The 16,588-nt window shown below is 25.6% G+C and overlaps 2 protein-coding genes across 3 annotated transcripts in view; both read right to left on the minus strand.

Moving 5' to 3' along the window:
- Positions 1–2,905: 2,905 nt before the first annotated feature.
- LOC107445703 (cyclin-T1) overlaps positions 2,906–16,588 on the minus strand; it is a 33,092-nt gene continuing 19,409 nt past the window's right edge. The window contains exons 10-11 of one of the 2 annotated variants that reach the window (XM_043053714.2): positions 5,854–6,057; positions 2,906–5,011 (exon numbers count right to left, since the gene is read on the minus strand). In XM_043053714.2, the coding sequence (XP_042909648.1) occupies positions 4,499–5,011; positions 5,854–6,057 (717 nt within the window). In that variant the 3' untranslated portion in view covers positions 2,906–4,498. The remainder of the gene's footprint in view (positions 5,012–5,853; positions 6,058–16,588) is intronic. The other variant, XM_043053712.2, reaches the window with a different exon arrangement.
- Positions 7,037–15,897, minus strand: LOC139426769 (cyclin-T2-like). Its single transcript, XM_071186667.1, has 10 exons — positions 15,464–15,897; positions 14,607–14,688; positions 13,105–13,233; positions 12,169–12,229; positions 11,414–11,476; positions 10,598–10,643; positions 9,856–9,946; positions 9,095–9,167; positions 7,132–7,205; positions 7,037–7,066 (listed from the first exon to the last, which is right to left on the minus strand). Exons 1-10 carry the CDS (start codon positions 15,607–15,609, stop codon positions 7,037–7,039), a joined length of 795 nt encoding a protein of 264 aa, XP_071042768.1. The 5' UTR covers positions 15,610–15,897.

The raw sequence follows: 16,588 nt of genomic DNA on the forward strand, positions 1-16,588 counted from the left end.
CCCCCCCCCCCCCAGTGGGTGGTAAATACATTTAAGGACAGCACTAACAAGTTTATGAGTATATTAGCTGTGTGTGGGTTTATAGAAGGCTATAAACAAATTATAGATGAAATTAGTATTGATAGAGTATTAAAATTCATAAACAATTTTTTATTTGGTATCAAAGAACTACGTACATTTCTAACCCGAAAAAATAAAAATACATCAATTCTGTAATTGATATTTCTTAAAAAATTAGTATTTAAAAAAATATGCTTTTTAATGATGACACAAAAAAATACTGTAACATCCACATTGATTTACCTGCATCTTATTGATTTATCCACATTTTAGCATTGATTTATCCACATCTTAATATTGATTTAGTCACCTTTAAAAATTGATTTATTCTTATTTTAACAATGACCTTCACGTGAAATTTGAAACTTATTTGATCCTGCAGTCTAAAAGCCTGATGTCCTCTTTAATTACATTACACATGCATTTTCTTTAAAGTCAGAACTCAAGAATTTTTTAATATGTAAATTTTTGAACACTTTATTTCTTATGTTTAACTAATTTGGCATAAAAGTTTTGAATATATTAAGTTTATTTATTTGTTTTCTCTAATTTTAATAATTCAAAAGGATATTGAAATAAAATTATTCTCTAATTTCAGATTGTCAACTTATAAAATATGTAACTACCTTTATAGTCTTTGTAATAAGTGTAATAAGTTACTATAAATATACTATATACTTTGTAATAAGTTACTATAAAACACAGGCGACTGATTGCAAGTTGAACTGAATACATTCATAAATGACATAACTTATTTTGAGATTTTTTTAAATGAAATATAGTAAAAATAATATTTATTTAAGTATTTAATTTAAACTGCTATAGCAGCTAACTATATTAATATAGCTGCTATATCACTATAGTGATAAGCTGTGCTAAATTTTTATGAAACCACTTAAAAATTCCACAGAGGAGTTATTTTAAACAAAATTAGTATTAAAAACGTTTCTAGTGTAAATAGGTCTATTTACTATAGCTTAGAGGCATGATTATAAATGTATCATAACAAGAATATTAGAATTAAAAAGACATAGAATTTTTTATTAAATATTTATTTGTTAATTTCTTTTTTTTTAAGGCGGGGTGAAAAATTTTTTGACTTGCAAAGCGGGTGGTGATGTAAAAAAAGGTTGAAAATCGTCTTGGTGTGGAAATAATTTTTGACAATTTCGACCATCCTGCATTCTAGCCAGATGTCCAGTACCTTGACGGCGACCAGCTGCTCAAGATTCCCTGAACAGGTGAAGGCGATGGGAGAACCCGATCTAATGAAGTGTTTTATAGGAAAGAAATTTAAGATTTTAATAACAAGAGATTTCTGTCCAAAGATTCTGCAAGAGATTTTTTTATTCATATCTTCGAACATAGATGTTTTTCACAGTGCTTATTTTTTACTCTCTAATTTTGCTATTGAGATTTAAATACAATTCTTTTCTCCATTTGAAAGAAGACTGAAATTATTTGTCAAGAAGTGTTCCAAGCTATCGACTATGAATATTTTGTAATTACCTGCATAACCGGAAAATTGAAGAATGCAATTAAAAAAGGGTAAAAAGAAAAAAAAGTTTCCAAAGACCCCCCCCCAAAAAAAAAAAATTTAAAATGAAAATTCAATCCCTTTGAATTTTTGATGCCATGTTTTTTTTTAAATTCTAAATTGCAACCAGTGTTAATAAATTTAATGAGAAAATACAGTAATAATTCATATAAATTTGTAACTTATGAATAGAAAAAAATGCAAAGAAACACCTGATAAAGATAAGCATTCACTAGTTTTCTGTTATAATCCTCAAAAGCATAAGCAGTTACATTGTATTAACAATTTTTTTTTATAATATCCTAAAACGTGACCAAATGCTTTTCGTCTAAAAAGCAAAAAAAAGGCTAACTCTTATATCTTGAAAAATTTCGATTAGTAATATCAGCACTTGTTATAGGTATATATTTGGAATTTTACAATGAAATTTTTTCAGAAATTTATAAAGAAAAAAAATTTTCAAATGAAATACTTTTAATATTAAATATATCAATTAAAATTTATCAAATATGACTAAAAATATAAAAACATTTTATTTCTGGTTATAACTTATATATACCGTTTTTTTTTTTTTTTTTTTTTTTTTTTTTTTTTTTTNTTTTTTTTTTTTTTTTTTTGTACCTAGAACAAGTAGTGGTGATAGTTTATAAAGAATCGTGTATCATCGAAAAGCATAAATATGCATGACAAAGAATTTCTGTTTTCTGAATATTGAAAAAAAAATGTCTAAGTAAATCTATGTCTTAACAAAATGATACACTTCTAACCCTGGTTAAGTGTAGAAAAATTTTAAGTGCATACAATGGAGTCAATTTCTCAGAATTTCAACCTATCCTTTCAGTATGTTTTATTTACTTCATTTATTTGTCCTTAAATTTTTTCATGTTTACAAGGAAAATTGTATAACAATTTGAGACACTTTTGAAATTAAACACAAAATAAAATAAAATTGAGTTTTCTTTAGAGTTTACGAAGTAATTTAAAATTAATATTTATAAATAGTGTGAAATAAATAATTAAAAAAATAAAAAGCAAATATTAATTTCAAAATTAAAATTTGACAAGATTTTCGACGGACACTCAGAATAAAAATAAGTCTCGTTTATAAAAATATATAGGTCAAAATGAAATATAAAAAAAAAAAAACAGATTATTAGATATGATAACGATATGCTTTTAGTGTTGAATTCAAGATTTTTAAAAGAAAATTCCTACTTAAACATGTGTTTCTATTTTTTAAGTGTATTAGACAATAGCCACACGTTGAAAATTATGTTATAATGTCAATAGAAATACACGAGTCCTAAGTAAAAATTAAATGAAACAATTTATTAAAAATATGAACAGTTTTTATAAGATAAACAATAGATAACAACATTATACTTATTTATAGAGTTTAATAAGATTAAGATAAATCATTCGTCAATAACACTCATTCTATTGTTCAATGTTAGGTATTTTAAATCATTTCTATAAACTGGGATGCTTTTGTGCAAAGAATTAATTTCCCTTAGGAAATCGCATTCCATCAGTTGAAATACAATTTTTGATTTTTATATTCATTATTCTTTTCAAAATTAAGGAATAATAATCAATACTAGTGGAATGGCTATAAGTACAATAATTGGATAGTATTGATAATGCATGATAAGGAATGATAATGTGCACTATAAAAAAATATTTTAATACAGAATTCACTTCATCTAGAAAATCATACAAAGGCACACTCCTTTCATCAACTGAAACAAGTGTTTCCAAATTGTAATTAAAATTATTGATAAAAATGAGTGATACAAATTGATTCACCAGTATAGACACCATAAATTAGTTTCCACCAGAAAAATATTGCAGATTGCTTTTTTCAACAATTTTAATTTAATCTTGTATTGATTTGAAAGCTGGTTTTAGAAAAGTGTTAAGGTGTTTAAATTGAAATTTTTACCATCTTTTAGTTTTATAAAGACTTAGTAATAAGTCCCAAGGTACGTTGGAAAAACCTAACTGATTTAAAAAGAAAAAAATATTTTTTTACATTCAGTTTTATTAAAAAAAATCGATTTATTACTTTTTTTCTGTTGTAGTAAATCATACAATTCTACTAGAGGATTCATTAAAATCTAAAACAATAATGAAAATTTAATACCAATCACAAAATTAGCGCATGCACATATCTCATACAAAACGTGTACAAAAAAAAAACCTATATAAAGTAATGAAAAATAAAATATCAAATTCATCGACTAGACAATCAAACCAAGGGAATATCCCTATAGGTCAATAGAAACATTTAAAATGTTTTTACATTTACGTACAATGATAGATTCTGTTTTAAATACCAATGAACAGATGTTGTTGAATTCTGTGTAGAAGGCACTTTGACTAGATTTAAGAATTAAAATTATCACTAACTATTACAAAAGCACTTAGAAAAGCTTTTAGACGATAAATATTACATTCATATTGACTAGACAATCATACTAAGGGAATATCCCTATAGGTCAACAGATATAAATATATATATTTTTTACATTCAGCTTTATTAAAAAAAAAATCGATGTATAATTTTTACTTTTTTTCTAAGGTACTAAATCATAAAATTTTACTAGAGAATTCATTAAAATCTAAAAATTTTTATAAAAATTTAATATCAATCACAAAAATGATACATGCACATTACTCATACAAAACATAGAATATACAACAAAAAACACATGTAAAGTAATAAAAAATAAAATATTCTATAGTAAAATATCACATTCATATCGACTAGAAAATCATAATAAGGGAATATCCCTATAGGCCAATAAACAGATTTAAATTTTTTTTACGTTTGAGTACAATGACAGATACTGTTTTGAATCCTGGATAGAAGGCACTTTGACAAGACTCATATAATAGCTATTAAACGATCGCTGAGTGATCTAGTTTTGGGAGTTTCGTGAAAGGCTTCTCACTGTCATCAGAACTTAACCTTTTAACAGCTATGGTGGTGACTTTAGAGTGGAAAATATCCTTTGTAACTTCTTTCTTTGGTACTTTTAGACTATTCACAGCAATGTGTTTTTTTAAATTTCTATGCCATGGGGGTAACGGCAGTTCCATAGGACGATCTTTTAGATTTTCTGACTTGATCACAGTGCCATTACGAACATATGGTGAAAAAGGCACTTTGTTCAGCTCATTTTCTTTCTTTCTTCTTTCGATGTATGTTTTCAAAGATATAGAATGCTTAGTTTCGATCTTCACCGATATTTTAGAATCTGTCGAAATGGATTCTGTTGGTGATGGCATTTCAGATTTCATCTCTCCTAATAATGAGGCACCATTCTCTTCGAATTCAGTCTTAATCGAAACACCAGGTTCTACTTTGATTTTGGGAGGTTCCTCAATTTTAATTTCAGGCATTTGGTTAACCTAAAATAAAAGATACACATATAAATGGTTGAGAAAAAAGCAAAAATGGTTCAAATTAATACAAAGAACAGAGTGAAAAGTTTAATAAAAGTTTGTTTATAAATTGGTCATTGAATGAAAAAGGAAATACCAGGTATTTTAAAAGGAAAAATTAAGTCCTTGGACACTATTTTATAGCCTAAATCTCCCGAAATAATGGTGTGTTAAATTTCGAGTTAATGAGCTTCTTTTAAATATATAACGAATAATTCTTTCTTGAATAAAAAAATATTAATTATTTTTAAGCTTTTAAATTGGATTTCTTTTTTCTTTCTGCACTTAATATAAATTTTCTTTGAAGTACAAATTTGATCGAAAGTTGTTGCATTTGTTTTTTAATTTTAATAATTTTTTGCACTAAATAATGACTATTTTCCCATTTTTGTCAGAAAATTTATGTATGTGTCTCTCTTTTAAGATCTTCATTTTATAAGCTTTTATTTTCTTGCTTTAGTTGATGTCGAAAGCAATTTAAAAAGACAGAGAGAGATAGTAAATAATTAAGTAACTATACTGTTTTCTCATACCTTCAATGTAAATAAAACGTAAATTCGATTGAATCTAATGACCAAATTTTCAATTTTAAGAGTGTATTTCTTATTATAGCTTGAAAAATTATTTTACATAATATTTAAATAATTATAGTATTGCGTTGTATATTCGCTAAATGGATCATAACTTTTGAGTTGCTGGTTTGAATATGGTTAAAAAATTGGTTCCTTTTAAACTTAGAAGTTTCGAAGATTATTTCCTATCTAATAAAACAACGAAGAATTGCACTTAGAAATAAAAAGCAAATTTACCTTTTGAACGAATTTCTGGCTTAATTTGAGAGGACTTGTTTCCGATTGGACAGGCGAAATGGATTTTGTTTCTGGTGAGGTTTCAGCTTTCACCTTTACTAATAATGAGGCACCATTCTGTTTACATTCAGGCTTAATCGAAATTTCGGGTTCTACTTTGATTTTGGAAGATTCCTCAATTTTTCTTTCAGGCATTCGGTGAACCTAAGATAAAAGATAAGCATATAAATAATCGAAAAAGCACAAATCGTTTAAATTAATACAAAGAAAAGAATATGAAATTTAATAAAAGCTAGATTGCATATAAATGTGTCATTAAATGAATAAATAAAAACCAGACTAAATTTTAGTGTTTTTAAAGTAAATCCCTGGACATTTAATTTTAGTTTAAATATCCTAAAATAATTGTAAGTCAAATTTGGAATCTATGAGCTTTTCATAGAGCTATCAGTTTTTGTCAAAATCCATATGTAAAATTTATTTAAAAATTTACTCAGATAAATGAAAAATTAAAAAAGAAGCGTAACGTATCACAAAATTGATATGCAAATAGTTTTCGAATTTTTATATGGATATCAGAAAAAAAATACATTAAACATCTCATGTCTTCTCAAATGAAAAAGAAAATGTAGTTGGTTTACTTAAGTTTTGTATAATATTATGTCGAAAAGTGCTGTGTATTATGTTTGAAAGTTGTTGCAATCGCAAGTGCTCTTTCCCGAATTTTATTCCTTTTTTTGTTTTAAGTAGTGACTATTTATCCATTGTTGTCAGAAAATATATTTATTCCCTTCTCAAGACCTTCATTTTATAGGTGCTTAATTTTCGTGCTTTAGTTGATGTCAAAAGCAACTTGAAAGACAGAGAGAGAGAGAGAGTAATAATTAAGCTTGAGTTATAATAGCGTGAAAATTTATTTTATATTATAATTAAATTATTATATTGAAGTTATTATTTAAATTATTATAATATTGTATTGGATATCCATTATATGAATTACAGTTTTTGAGTTGACAGTTAGAATCTAGTTCTAAAAAAAATTTCTTTTAAACTTTGAAGTTACGAAGAATCTATTTACTTTTATAATATGCCGTAAAAGAATCCTTCACATTGAGCATAAAAAAATTTAAATTTAGTAAAATAGCAAAGCTTTATAAATAAAATATTATTGATAGCATAAATATCACTCTGTGAGAAAATCCTTTACATAAGACTAAAAAAAAAATTACAAATAGTAAAACAATACATCATTGCCTTATAAATAAAAAGCAAATTTACCTTTTGAACAAATAATCGCTGCTTTAATTTGTGAGGACTTATTTCGACGACATCGAGGAATTCATGAATAAGACCTGTAAAAAAATAAAAACCATTGAAATGTCTATAAATCTTAATCGATTGAGAAAATCATTACAAATAGTATATCAAACATTTTGATATTCTTGTTAACTCTTTTGTCGGAACGCATTCAATAAATACTGATTTCTAGAAATTTCAGAATGTCTGACTCTTACGTATTTCTGGACATGACTCTAAATTCATTATTACATAGTCTGGATTTTCCTTTTTTAGAAGTTTTAAAATTTAAAAAAAAAAAAAAATGGATCCTCAATTTTCTGAGTAGCAAAATATTAAAAACTGATTTATTGGGCGTTCAATTTAACGTTATATTTTGTGTTGTTGAGCAAAAACTATAGAATTTAGAAACTTGAAATTACGCGAGTGTGTAGAAAAATTTACAATGAAATAAAAAAAAAATTAGCAATCGATAATTACTTCAAGAATTATTCAATGTTTAACTTGTAGGGTAAAATAACATGTGTGATAGATCTGTAGTCGGCTGAAATGCAACAACGGAATCAAAATTTAACAAGCTGGAAGAGCATTTTTATGTGTGATTTTAACGTAAATTTTGTTTCAAAATTACAATTTGTTAGTTTAAGAATTTTTTTAAGATTTTTTCTTTTAATTGTAACATCAATTATTGTAGAAATTTATTTTTCTTTTACGAGATTTTTATTTCTTTATTTTATAAGCTCCACTCTAGTTAATTTCAATCCAATCAAAGTAGCAAGAAAAAAAAAAAAAAACAAGAGCGAGAGAATATGTGTGTGTTTGCCAGATATAAATCTTAACTTTTATAACAAAATTTTTCTAAGTGAAAAAACTTAATAACGAGCAATGAAAACCGTTCCCTATTTGAATTGTTATAATGTCAACGATTACAGTTAATTCTCATTTATTCAATATTATTGACTCACACAATCTGTAAACTTCAAGTTAAAGTGTTTATTTTTCAAGTTCAGTCGTTTATTTTTTGAAATCCAAGTAACTGTCCATTTTGTTATGTTTAATATGGGCATAAAATGTTCTCACATTAAGCTGCAATAATGGTATAGTTTGAAAACTAAATAAATATTTTGTGGAAAATATTGATGTTTAAAAGGAAAAAAAAACAATGATGAATGAGAAGCAATTACGAGAGTTTGAGAGCAGAGACTCCTATTAAATTAAAACTTATAAACTGTATTCAAAAGGTAGTGACAAATAAAGCTTAATAAAAAATTGAACAAATTTATTGTTTGCTAGATAAAAAGTATAACCATTTTTAACACAACATATCTGTTGTTGAAAGTGTAGTGTTTTAAAATTTTATCTTTCTTATTTGCATTTATTACAAAAATTATTTTTGAAGAAATTTGGAAGAAGAAAAAAATTATTGGCATCTTAAGATCAAAAAAAAAAAAAAATTCCCACTAAGCATTTTATTAATAAATGAATTTAAAGATAACAATGCCAATTGTTTTCCTACATCAAATTATTTAGGTCTTTACCAAAATTTTTGCTCTTCATTAATCTTTGTCAAAAAGAGAAAATAATTGTAACACTCTTTCAGACTGTGGATTTATTCTTCACTTAAAATGAATGAAATAATTAAAACTAAACCAGTAACACTAAACCAGTTTACCTACTTCATAAAAACATTAATTTAATCTTCTTAAAAAAAGAAAGGAAAACTATTATGTAAAAACAGTTTCGAATGTAAAGAAAAAGACGAAGAGAGTTGAAATATTTTACATTATAAATTTTCTCTAATAGAGGAATTAATAAAATATAAAAACTCATAATAAGATTTAGAAATTGTAATTTTTAAAAAGTTACATAACACAAATTTTCTCTTTGTAATTTATTGGAATAAAAACTTAATAAAAGTAATGAGAGAAAAAGAAAAGATGCGTACCTTCCAAAGTTTTATAAGACACACTCGGATCAATATAATGAAACCAGTCTTTGCCTTTTGAACAAGGTTCAATCTGTAAAATTAAAACAGAGAATGAAATACAACTTAATATATCATACATATTTTTAAACATTATGTATATAAGATGGAAGAAATATTATTGCGAAATAAATTGATTTAAAAAAGTTTTAAGAATTTAAAAAAAATTAAAATATGGCATTTAATATATATATAGATATATATTATTGAATTAAATTTAGAAAGAGTTTTAATCTTTCAGTACTTAAATATTCAAAATTAAATAGTATAGTTTTATCTGAACTACTTTTAACAGTAAAGAAAATTGAGAGAAATCTACACTAGCTGAGATTAAATTGTTAATTTTATTAATTGGAAATCATTTTTCAAATTTATTTAAAAAGCAAATGAAGTATTTTTAATTACTCGTAAGTGTTCTGAACTTGAAGTACAAATGTTAAGAGATATTGTTTGAGTTTATGCAATTGATCAGGAAATCGTGCTAATAAGAATACAATCTGAAAAAATATGAATTTTGGGATTTAAATTGGAACTGAACTGTTATTTCTACACTAGAACTTCTTTTTTTTTTCATTAAAAAAATACCTCCTACATACAATCATTAATTTTTTAATTAAAGTATACATTATTTTCATACAATAAAGAAAAAATTCCAGCAAATAATTAATTCAAGTTAAATTAGAGAAAATAAAAACGTCAATAATAGCTCGTTTAAATCTTACCTCCCAATTAGTCCACTTGCAGGCCAAATGAAAACAAAAGCAAGCAACTACTCTAGGTTTGTGCTTGAGGCACATATTGGTCAGATGCAAGCTAAATTAAAAAGATAAAAGATTAGTAAATAATAAAGATAAGAGATTAGTAAATAGTAGTAGTTTTGAAAAATAATTTTTTTTTATATATTATGTGATTGGCAACAAAGTTCCCATCATTTATTTTAAAAAAATTTGCTTTCTGCATGAGTATGTGGCATTAATGTTTTAGTTCCTTCAAAAGAGGATTTGTTCTATCGAAATATTCTTTTTTCCGAGTTAATATTCAAAATATCGAAATGGAACGTCTAAGTTATGACAAACTAGTATTTTCAACACCTTTTCGTTCTTAAACGAGGTTCTGAGATAGCACAAGCTGCTCGTAATATATGTGCTGTGCATGGAGAGAGTTCCGTAGCTGAAGAAGTCGTATGGAAAATTTTAAAATGTCAACTTTGAACTGACAGACGCACCTCGTTCTGAACATTTCGTTGAAAATTGAGTGGATTAAACTTTTAGATGAAAATTCAGGCCAAACGACATGGGAAGAAATTGAAATGCTTTTCCACACTGTAAACTTTTAATAAAATAAGAGAGAAAAGAGATGGGAACTTAGTTGCCAACCCAACAGAAACAAAATTTCGATAAATCAGGTTAAACAGATAAAAAATAAGGTATGATTAAAATACATGGGAAATATAAAACATCATACCTGTTTGTAGCGATGAGGTTTGACACTCGAGTAAGATCTTTTCCAGCTGTAAATAGAAAAAAAAAATTAAAATAAAATAACCTCATAATTTCATAAAAATTTATCTTAATAAATAATTTCTGCAAAAACGTTACACATTTTGCTTTTGTAAATTGTTTAAAAAACAAGAAATGCAATATAAATTTTTTTTTAATAAAGTTGAGATAAATTTTATAAGAAAATTAAAAACAAAGATATATATTGTTATCTATTTTTCTTTTAGAATTAAACCCTGAAAGTTAGAAAAGAAATCATAATCTATTAATCATAATTTATTAACTAGAAATCATAATTTATGTATTTAACTAATTTATTTAACTATTTCTAAAAAATTGTGTTTTTGAAAATGCTTAATAAAATTTTGGTTTAACAATCATAAAAATTATTGAAATTTTTTACCCTCCAAATAACACTAAAAACATAGATTACAACAATACAAAATAAGTTATTTTTTTTTAAATTCAAAGATTCTTCTAATTTTTTTGCTTTTATCAAATTAGAATCATATTTCTGTAGTTTAGTGTGTAAATACACATTAAAAATAATAAACACAAAATTTAACTTTAGCTCTGAAAGCTATAAACTTGAAGAACTCCAAGAAAATTCAATTTAGTATCATAAGACAAAACTAGTTAAACTGATTTTGCCTGTATTTATAAACAGAATAAACAATTATTCTTCATTTTTGACAATTCAAGTTAAATCAGCTAAATTTATTATGAACTCTTCAGAATCAAAACTAAAATTAAAGCTTTATTAATGAAATAAAATACTTACCATTAACCATTTTACAAATTCGTTCCACATAGGGATGAAGATGATCAACATTTAAATCAAATCCTGGAAGGAAAAAAAAAAACTCAATTTTATCTGATATTATATTTTAGACTAACAAAACTTTTCAAAATTATAAACTATAAATAAACACTGAGTGAAATACAATTAAATAAACTTTCAATAAAGCACTGGGAATTTTTTTGTTCGACATGGGCCTTAATTGTTTTTCAAAAGATTATCCTTTTTTTTAAATCCGTTTTCGTGTCAAACAAAAGTCAAAACAGAACGTCGTCACTGATAGAACGCCACAAAGAACAGAAAGTAAAAAAAAAAAACATTATTTTGCTTGATTACAGTTTAGTTAATTCCTTTGTTTAGAATCTTTGTATGAAATTGATAAAACATTAATTTAAATTCATTAATAATTTTTTCATGGATAAAGACAATATATATTAAAATTTTCCTACGCGTATATTTAATCCTCCAAAACTTTTACAATAACAATCTGCCTGCGTTGAGTTAGCAGACAAATTCGTATTTATGAAGATAGCGTTGCAAATTCACTCCGTAAATTCAGGTTTTCGGCCTGTTGGTGTAAGAACTGTGCCGGAAAAAAACGAGTGCCCACGCGTGCAAGAAATTTAATTGTTGCTTGCAAAAAGTCCTGAAGTTGGATTACGGCTTTACTCTTAACCAAAACATTTAAATCTGCTACATAAGTAATTATAAATAAATAAAAAATATATTTAAATTACCTAAAGTCAAAAGCAAAGCTTGTTCAAGTGCAATTAATTCATGCTCCTTTTCCTGATAAGCCTGGATGAAAAAAAAAATCATTAGAAACTTAGAAAACAACTATTGAAATTCAATTCTTATATATATATGTATAACTCACAAAATAAAATAAAATATTATTGTAAATTATTATTATTTCAAAACAGTTACATCAAAGTTATTTAATTTTGGTACTGTAACCAAATATAGACTAACTGTTCTCTAAAAATAAATAAATAGATAATGAATAACATATAAATTAAGTATACAAAGGTAACCGTTCAGTTTAAGTTGTTCATCAATTCATATATGTATATAAATTTAAACAATTGTATTCACTATATTACTAAAATATTATGGCGAATTTGTAAGTTTTTATTTAAAAAAAAAATTAAGGGTAAAAGTAATTTCATCAATAACTACCTACTAGAGTTTATCAAAAGTAAGCCTTGTAATAAGAAAAATACGTTAAATTCTTCATATAAATAAATCTGAAAGTGATTATTTTACCTTAAACTTAGAATAATTAGAATTAAGGCCATTAAAACCCCATTAAAGTTAACTTTTTTAGATTTTCACTGCAATCTGAAAAAAAAGGAGTAAACGAAAAGAGAAATGTTTGAAAAATAAAAAAAACCTTGGATACACGTCCTATAATGAAAAACCATATATTCAAATTAAAATAATAAAGTTGCTTAACCATACGCATTTAGATAGTATAAATTCGTCAAACATTAAGCAAACAAGTACCACCATAAATCAATAAACAAGAATATAGTTTCAGCTGGATTTAAAAAAATACCAAATAATGAAGCTAACTTAAAAAAACTGCTGATTAAGAAAGATTAAGTTAACTCTACTACTATTATTCTAAAGTAAAAACAACAATTAATAAAATGTAAGTCAATCGCACTTACTGTGGAGCGAACATCTAACGTTGCCGTATGTCCATTAATTAAACAATGGGACAACTTAACCACGTGTTCCAGTCTCCTTTGCTGACTTTCTGCTTTAGATGCTAGAAATACTGCAGCCGCTGACAGTCTCTGCAAAAAAAAGCGAGAATATGGTTAGAATGAGATTAAAAAATGAAAAGAAAAAAAAACCCCGCAAGAACATGGTTAGAATGAGATTAAAGAATGGGGAAAAAAAGCGAGAACATGGTTAGAATAAGATTAAAGAATGAAAAAAAAAAGCAAGAACATGGTTAGAATGAGATTAAAGAAGGGGGAAAAAAGCGAGAACAAGATTTGAAATTTTCTCTCTCATCATAAAACACATTAATGAAAATAAACTTTACGAAATATAAAAAAAAACATGCTTTTTGCATCATATTTAAATTAAAAAGCATAAGAGTCTATAGCTTTACAGAGAGAATAATTTTAAGGCTTTTATATTTCGTTGTCAAAATAAGTGAAATATTCTTTTCGTATGAATATGTCTGTGATTTCGTTATTCGTAGAAAGCTTTGGAATTATAAATTTCCAAATTAATTTAATGTTTCTGATGTATACAAAAATACTTAGTTATTCATATTATCTGATCTTCACTTTACTCAATTTCGATTTATATTTAATGAGTTTTTACCTCTCTTCTTAAAAATGAATTATGTTTAAAACCCATTATTTAAATTAAATAGTAAACCTTTAACAATTCAGATTTCCCTTTGTATAGCATCAATTAAAATTAAATGGCCATAATTCAAATTTAAAGCTATAAGTCAGTAATTATGTTCAACGTTAAAGGTAATTTCTTACACTAACTTTTAAAATGTTAAGAACTCAAAAATTGCTGTACTCCAATGTATCAATGGTAAATGTTTTAGAAATGTGAAGGTTTTTCTGTTTGATTTTGCAACAGTATCATATTGAAGCACTTACAATTTTTTTTATTTTGTATTAAGAGATTCAAAACTCTCACTATGCTAATACGGTAAATTTTATACATCTGTCTTTGTATAGCTGTACATTTAATACATTTGTCTTTGTACATTTGTATAGCTGAATTTGTTTTGTTTTTTTAAACTCCAATTAATAAAAAAGAACGCAGGTAAAGCTGGATCAAAAAAATACTTAAGTATGGAGAAAAATTAAACATATAATTTTAGGATCCCCATCTTACAAAATATAAAATTAACGTTTTAATAAAGCTTTTATTTAAAAAAAAAAAGAAATGCATCGAAACCAGTCGTATACCTAAAAAAAAATAATGTAAATCTGAAAAAGCTGAGTTAAGACGCAAAGTTCTGTAGTTCAAAACTAATAAGGGAATATAGCATTTTAACATTAAAATTGATTTAAGTATAAATAAAAACTTTAACTGAAGATTAAAGGTTTGTACAGGTTACTTAAGGTTTGATACTAAATAGAACAAAAATATATTTAAAAGATAGATAATAAAATTAAAAAAAATTACTTACTAGCATCGGAACCTCCACAAAAGAATGGAACATGTAGAATCTATGCATGAAAACAATAGCAGTACTAATGCACAATTGATCTCTAATACTAAGTTAAAGAAATAACTCACTTTCTCTCGTGTATAAATACTTATTACAAAATAAAACTAAACGAAAAACTAGTCCTTACATATCAGAGAAATTTTTAAAAGAAATAGAAATTTATTTAAAACAAATTAAAGACCATATTAATTAAACTCTTAAAATAAAGTTTTTGCTCTGTACCGATATATATTACTGCCATATAATTTAACAAGAGTAAAAATCCACATATAAAACATTAGAACACATATTTTGTCTCGCAGGCATTTCAAATTACAAAAAAGAAATAAACATCTAAATTTTAATGTTACGGCTTTTGGTGGTTCTAAAAATAATATATTTATTATTTTTGGCAATTTAAAAAAAAATACATAAACAAAATAGGCATATGTATGGCACACACGTGCTGGATTTTTTATATTAAAAAGAATCTATTAAAAAATATCAACTATTCTATTAGCATACCATATTTATAAATTTTTAAATATTAGTATCATACATTTATCATGACAATAATTTTTAGACAGCTATTATCGTTAATTTATTAAAAACGTTTAAACTATACGTATAATTTTCTAAAATTCATTTAGTTGCAGTTTTCCCGAAGTATTTTTCTAAACTAGAAATATTTAATATCTAAATATAATCATATTAATAGTATCGAGAAAACATAAGAAACGTGCAAACTTAGGAACTAGTTAACTGTTACACCGCTTCGCACAAAATACAATATAATTAACACCAGTTTAAAGATTTGAAATTGAAAAAAAGGATACAGTAGCAAGCGATTTCCCATGGACTGGATGAAGGCTGCAGCATGTTGGCGATACTTCATTTCTTTCTCGATGGACACTCCGTGTTTCCTACTTGGCGTAGATGTTAACTGATCTACACTAAAATACCACCGATCGGACATTTCCATTTAAACACACTCGGTTATTTAATTAAAAACAAAACTAAAACTGCCAAAACTGAAGAGAAAGAACTACGTTTTTAAGAACGAGACTGAATGTACAGAGATGCTGTATTATAGATGCACACACAGAATATACTCCTTATGAAACTCTTATATGTTGCAATGAGTTAAAAAGCAATCTCATTGGTTAGTGGTGATAAAGTTTAGTTAGCAGGTGGGGTGGGAAGGGGCTATCCCCCCATTGTAAGGGACAATGGCAACAAGTTCAGATAAGATTCTGAATTGGTTGTTAATTCCCCCCCCCCACTTTCTTGACTTTCACAACTATGAATGCAAATTTATGACAGATAGTTAATATTTCACATAGATGTGTGGGGTATTGCAGCTTAGTTCGCAAGGTGGTCAAACTGAAAAGTGATGCTGTGGTAGATCCCTATTATTATTATTATTTAAAAAAAAGATACAAAGAAAACAACTATGTTCTCCAATGTTATTTCCTTAGAAGTTAAATACAATTACTCACAGGATTCAATAAAAATTTACCTTCGTTATAAAAAGTAACATTTTATTATAAAGAATCTGTGTACATATATATACATAAACACATTGTTTGCAACAAAATATTACTTCTTAAAAGATATTTTAAGTAGCCTAAGCATATATTTTTCTTGTACTTTTTTACGAATACTTGATTGAAAAAAATAAAAATAAATCGTCCCTTTCATATTTAATTAGAAACTTGCAAAAATATTATTATTATTTTACTGGTTGGGTAATAATTAAATGCAAACTTGTTTTTATTTAATAAAGTAATCAAAATTAAAATAATAAATTCTTTTTCTTCTTTTATTATAAGTTAGTATTAGATCAGAATCGAGAAATACGTTTTCTTTTGTTACAGCACATCATACTCAAATGTAAGAAAAAAAAAGTAATTAAATAAATGAATAGATGTATTTTAGTTAACTCGATTGTGAACTTTAAG

This window comes from Parasteatoda tepidariorum, chromosome 1, assembly GCF_043381705.1.
Source record: "Parasteatoda tepidariorum isolate YZ-2023 chromosome 1, CAS_Ptep_4.0, whole genome shotgun sequence".
NCBI classification, from domain to species: Eukaryota; Metazoa; Arthropoda; class Arachnida; order Araneae; family Theridiidae; genus Parasteatoda; species Parasteatoda tepidariorum.